The 5,185-nt window shown below is 38.7% G+C and overlaps 1 protein-coding gene across 1 annotated transcript in view; it reads left to right on the top strand.

The window, feature by feature from the left end:
* LOC135218982 (GATA zinc finger domain-containing protein 10-like) overlaps positions 1–5,057 on the top strand; it is an 89,329-nt gene extending 84,272 nt beyond the window's left edge. Inside the window, exons 10-14 of the mRNA XM_064255420.1 lie at positions 754–878; positions 1,175–1,639; positions 2,879–3,181; positions 3,329–3,385; positions 3,811–5,057. Coding sequence (XP_064111490.1) covers positions 754–878; positions 1,175–1,639; positions 2,879–3,181; positions 3,329–3,385; positions 3,811–5,057 — 2,197 coding nt within the window. The remainder of the gene's footprint in view (positions 1–753; positions 879–1,174; positions 1,640–2,878; positions 3,182–3,328; positions 3,386–3,810) is intronic.
* Positions 5,058–5,185: the final 128 nt, after the last annotated feature.

Here is a 5,185-nt window from a genome sequence, read left to right as displayed (position 1 = left end):
ACCTTGGAGTTAACATATTTTCATATATGTTAACCGAAGGGGAATTTATAGTTGATAATAATTTTGTCGGCTCACGGACACGAACCTCGGAACCAAGAAATTAGGATGAGCTATCACGAGAGGTATAAGTTAATGTTGCCTCTCACCAACAGATCCTTGTCGTGCTCAGGTATTCGTTGTTTTCGATTCGGCATCAACCCACCTCGACCTTAATAACGGTGCAGTGCTTTTTGTTGCACATAGACAATTTATGAGTCTTATCACATCACTGTGAATTTTTATTTTATTGTTGTCTCTCTGGTCTTGTGTTGAGGGGGTTGGTAGAAAAGCAATTTATAAAGCAAACATAATTTTCTACTGATCCCCTAAAGACAAGACCAGAGAGACACCAAACAATAAACTAAAAATTCCACACATGGACAGGATTAGGACGGTGACCATATATTAAAATATATTAATTCCGAGGTAGAGCGAATTAGATATTAAAGGACATTTGCAGCTCGATGTATGTATATGAATCACGGTAATGTGATATATATATAATATATATATATATATATATATATATATATATATATATATATATATATATATGTATATATATTATATGAGGCACTGAAATCAAGTGGACAAAAATTACTTTTCTCTAAATTTTCACCTGGTATAATTAAATATTACCAAGATAGCTAAAAATTTTCATGTTATCAAAAGATAATAAATCAAAGGGAGTTACAATAATGCTTTAATTTTCAGAATACCAGAAATTAGAAATCAGGACAACACAAACCCAGTACAACTGAAATTGTATTTACAACGTCCATCTGATAATACCATGAGTAACTATTACGAAGTGACGTACACCAACGATTACTACCTACGTAAGTACAGTTCTTCACTTTGATGTCATGCTTCTAAACCTTAAGACTTGCATATCATACTTGCATGAGCTTCACGTATATATAATTCAATACCCAGAGTCTCGCTCCGACTCCTGATCTAGTTTTTCGAATATAAACTAAGGCACTCACGGGACCTGGCATGGCAAATATTAATTTAGAGCAATGGTGTTCAGTCAATAAATAAATGACTTAATCTCACCTCTATCGCAGACTCAGATTTCTGCCGGCTGATCTTTACTAATATAATATGTGACATCCTTTTCATGTGAATTCAGCTCGGAAAAGAAAACGAGCGAGTCTGCAAGGACCAGAGGACTGGGACGTTTGTAGTGACTTGACACCATTGCAATCACAGCAACAATATCCAATACAACAGCAGCAGCAGCAGCAGCAATATGACCCACAGCTACAACAACAATGGCATTGGGATCAAAGCGTTTGTCAGCAACAACACCACCCTCACGAGTCATCACAAAGCCAACTGCAGCATGAGCAGCAGCTTATGCCAATTGTACAGCAGGTCCCAAATTATCTCGTTCCACATCAGCAAAATCCTGCCGTTCCGCAGCAGTCGCAAAATCAACAGGTATCTCCCATACCCAACCACGTCCAAGTTCCAGGGAATCAAGAGTCGCCGTCAAATTACTTCAGTTTCTCTGACGAGTCGGGACAAAGCCAGTCATCGTTCTCGAACTCAGCGCCAGCCGGTCATCTGCTTAATATGGGACTCACACAGCACGGTAGGTTTCATTATAACAACATTAGGTTATGCTTCCACCTCTCACGGTATAATCATTCTCAAGTATTCAAACCACATCCATCATCTATACTAAACTTAGTTTTTGCCATTCAAGGTAAAATAAGTTCAACATACTTATAAAAACGAAATGATTAACCACTGGCAGCAGATGGTATTGTAATCAGACCTAGTTTTCCCAACGGCTATTTTGGATTTTGTCAAATGTCTGCTTTATAGGACACTTTGATAAACACTGAAATGATCCCCAAGCATGGACATTTAGAACACGTTTCCCATTGAACTACTACAACTACTACTACTCGTCCTTAGCTTATTGCCTAGATGGGATCGCTGTTTTTATTGAACCTCCTAAAGCTGCTTCTGTCTTAACTCATTTCATAATGTGTTTTTGGAGGGTTGTCCACTCCAACTCTATTTATCCGAGGTTCGAACGGAGGGTGGCTTCCTCTCTTCTCCCCAACCCCTTACTTAGTCGATCGTGGCTGGGTCACTACATCCAGTTCGCTTGTACTTGTTTTGATGTGGACTTGGACTTTGAATAACTTGTCAAAGTAATGCAAAGAAATAAAGGAAAAAATAGAATAAAGAATATAACAAATAACCAATATAATAAAAAAATAGATAAATAAAAGAAAAATAAACTTACTCTGTTCGCACTTTGATCTTGAAATAAGATTAATTTAAGAAAACAGATAGCAGAATAAATAAAAAAAATAACAATCATCAAACTAAAATAAAGAAAATTAAAAATAAGTTTACTCTTGTGTATACTCTGATCTTTAAATAAAAAATAACCTCAAACAGATGTCGAAATCATAGCCAATAAATAAAAACAAAAAATATGTATCATCCAAGTCTCACAATCACTTATATATATAAAATTAATCAAATCAGAAATAAACAAACTGATTCTTGCCCGCAGTTGGATCTTGCATAACCCCACGGGTTCCGGGGACGCAGCTTCGAAATTTGAAGCGAAATAACTTGATGTGGGAACTAGAGCGCCATCTGTACACTAATTTTGTAATTAGGGCAATTTCTTTAATATAAGAAAATTAAAAACAAAACCATCCTTACAAAAATTAAGAGGGTTTTTTTTTATGGTAAATATCGTTGAAAAAGTTCTTCCCTCCATCATCTATTTATCAAAAACAATAGCGCAAATTACCCTTCGTCAGAATCATGATCTAAAGTTTTTTTTTTTTATCGGCATTGCCAGGCGAGGTACAATCACACACCGGTCACGGGCAGTTTCCTGAAGGTCTGGGCAACAAAATGGACTGCACCACCAACGATAAATATGACAACAACTTCAGTGGTCAGCAAAATCACCCGATCAGGTCACTTGACAATACTTACATGAGCAACTCCGACAGTAATGCAATATACAGTTACGGCCCACTTGGTAATAACACTAGCCAGTATAAAACAATTTACGACGATAGCTTTGACAGAGATTACGAATACGATTCGTGTAGTAATGAGGATGACTCACGTCCGAATAACACTCGTCGTTCACAAGGTAAGGCACTTCCGCAATTTCATATGTACCATAGTCCATGTAGTTAGTATTCGTTTCGTGTCAATAGCATCTTTAATGAAAAGTAAAGAACATGACTGCAACACCTAACACTTCAGTACAAAAAATGATAAATGGTTTGGTTTTCAGATGCACCTCTTCCCAAGGATTTCAGGGACGAGGAAGAAGAAAACAAAGCAAATCAAGGTAAAGTCTTGCCTAATATTTATCGTCTGTACTATGATATAATTATTAGTCTATAATAATGCAGCGCACGATTTCGCCTGCTTGAACAGCAGTCCTCTTTCGCTATTCAAAGTGATGAAAGCAATTGCATACATTACTCAGCACACCACATATTACATAACTGAGGACTTTCCAGAATTAAATTTACGTTCTGATTCTAAACTGCGCCATCAGATTACTAAAATTGCCCTCTTCTGTGTAGATGCCAAGGGAGTTGATACTCAAGCCATAACTGCAGCTATCTTTTCTCAACCTGTGGTAATAATGAGACTGCTGGTATCCATACTTCAGAAAATAAGTAAATATTCTGCGAGTCAAGACAGTAATTTAAACAATTTTCTCAGCAAAAATCCACCAGACTTGATAAAGTATTCGTCATTTTGCAGGTATACAAACCAGCAACACCTTGGACGTAGACGAAACAACGCAATTTGAAGAAGACGACAAGCAAAAGGCCTATAGATTTGGGGAAATGGATCAGCTCATAAAGGGGACAGAACATATTAATATTAAAAGAGAAACTGAGGTGCGAGACACAGCAACAAACACTAGTTACTATACAGGTTCGATCCCAAATGGAAGGTTCAATGAAAAGGACTCACAATACGCTGACCATGCTGAGAGAACAGATCGAAGTGCTGAGAAAACAGATCAGAGTGAAAGTATTGAAGAGGAAGGGAAGCAAAACCGACCACTTCTTATTGGTGTGAATATTAGCAAAAAGGACCCTAAACAAAGAAATGACAGTAACTCAAATACAACTGGAAACCCAGAACAGGATAAAGATAAATCTTATGATAATGGCGGGGAAAAAAACTTTGAAAGGTTACTTGCCAATGCTGAACCTGATAGTGAGATAATATCAACTGGAAAATCACAAAAATCACTGGACACTGGGTTGTATGAGAAACATCCTTCAGGTGCTGACATCAAAGAAAAAAATTTATATTCCACCGAAGGCAACATAAAAATGAACAATCATTTTGCACGAAGAGTGAGAAATAATACAAAGGATGCTACTAGGAAGGAAGCGAGTACAGTACAAGATTATAATAATCCTGGCGACAAAACTGAAAATGATGAGCAGAGCTCACGGATTTCTGAGACGGAGGTGCAACAGAGCCTCGAGTCTCAAAATAAAAGCGAGAACTCGGAACAAAATAATTCTGAATTTATATACAAAGTCCAGATGACTACTCAGGTTAAAAACAAAAGTGACAGGCAGGGGGAAGAAACAACAGAGGATGGGGAAGGGGGGAAGGAGGAGGAAGTGCAAGAAGAGTTTGGTGACGAGAAGGAAAAGAAGGCGGAGGAGAAGCAAGAAGTGGAGGAGGAGGAGGAAGGGGAAGATGACGAGGAGGAAGAAGGGGAAGATGAAGGGGAGGAGGAGGAGGCGGAAGGGGATAATGACGTGGAGGAGGAGGAAGAAGAAGAAGATGATGAGGGGAGGAGGAAGGAGGAGGAAGTTTTTGGTCCACGAAGAGAAAAATGGCGGAGGCGAGCAAAAGTGGAAAAGATGGACGAGGAGACGAGCAATGAACGATGGAGGAGGAAGAGGGGGAAGAAGGGGGAGATGGAGGGAGGAAGAATGAGGAAGAATAGGGGAGGAGGGATGAAGCATAGGGTAGGGTAGAGGAAGAAGAAGAGGGGAGATTTAGGTGGAGAAGAGTGAGGAATGGAAGAAGAAGAGGTGGGAAGATTTAGGGAGAGGTGAGGAAGGAGGAGGAGAAGAGGTAGGAGGAAGGGGGAAAAGATGGGGAA

Source organism: Macrobrachium nipponense, chromosome 1 (assembly GCF_015104395.2).
Source record: "Macrobrachium nipponense isolate FS-2020 chromosome 1, ASM1510439v2, whole genome shotgun sequence".
NCBI classification, from domain to species: Eukaryota; Metazoa; Arthropoda; class Malacostraca; order Decapoda; family Palaemonidae; genus Macrobrachium; species Macrobrachium nipponense.
Note: the sequence above shows the minus strand (reverse complement) of the source record. Positions and strands in the feature narration are given on the sequence as shown.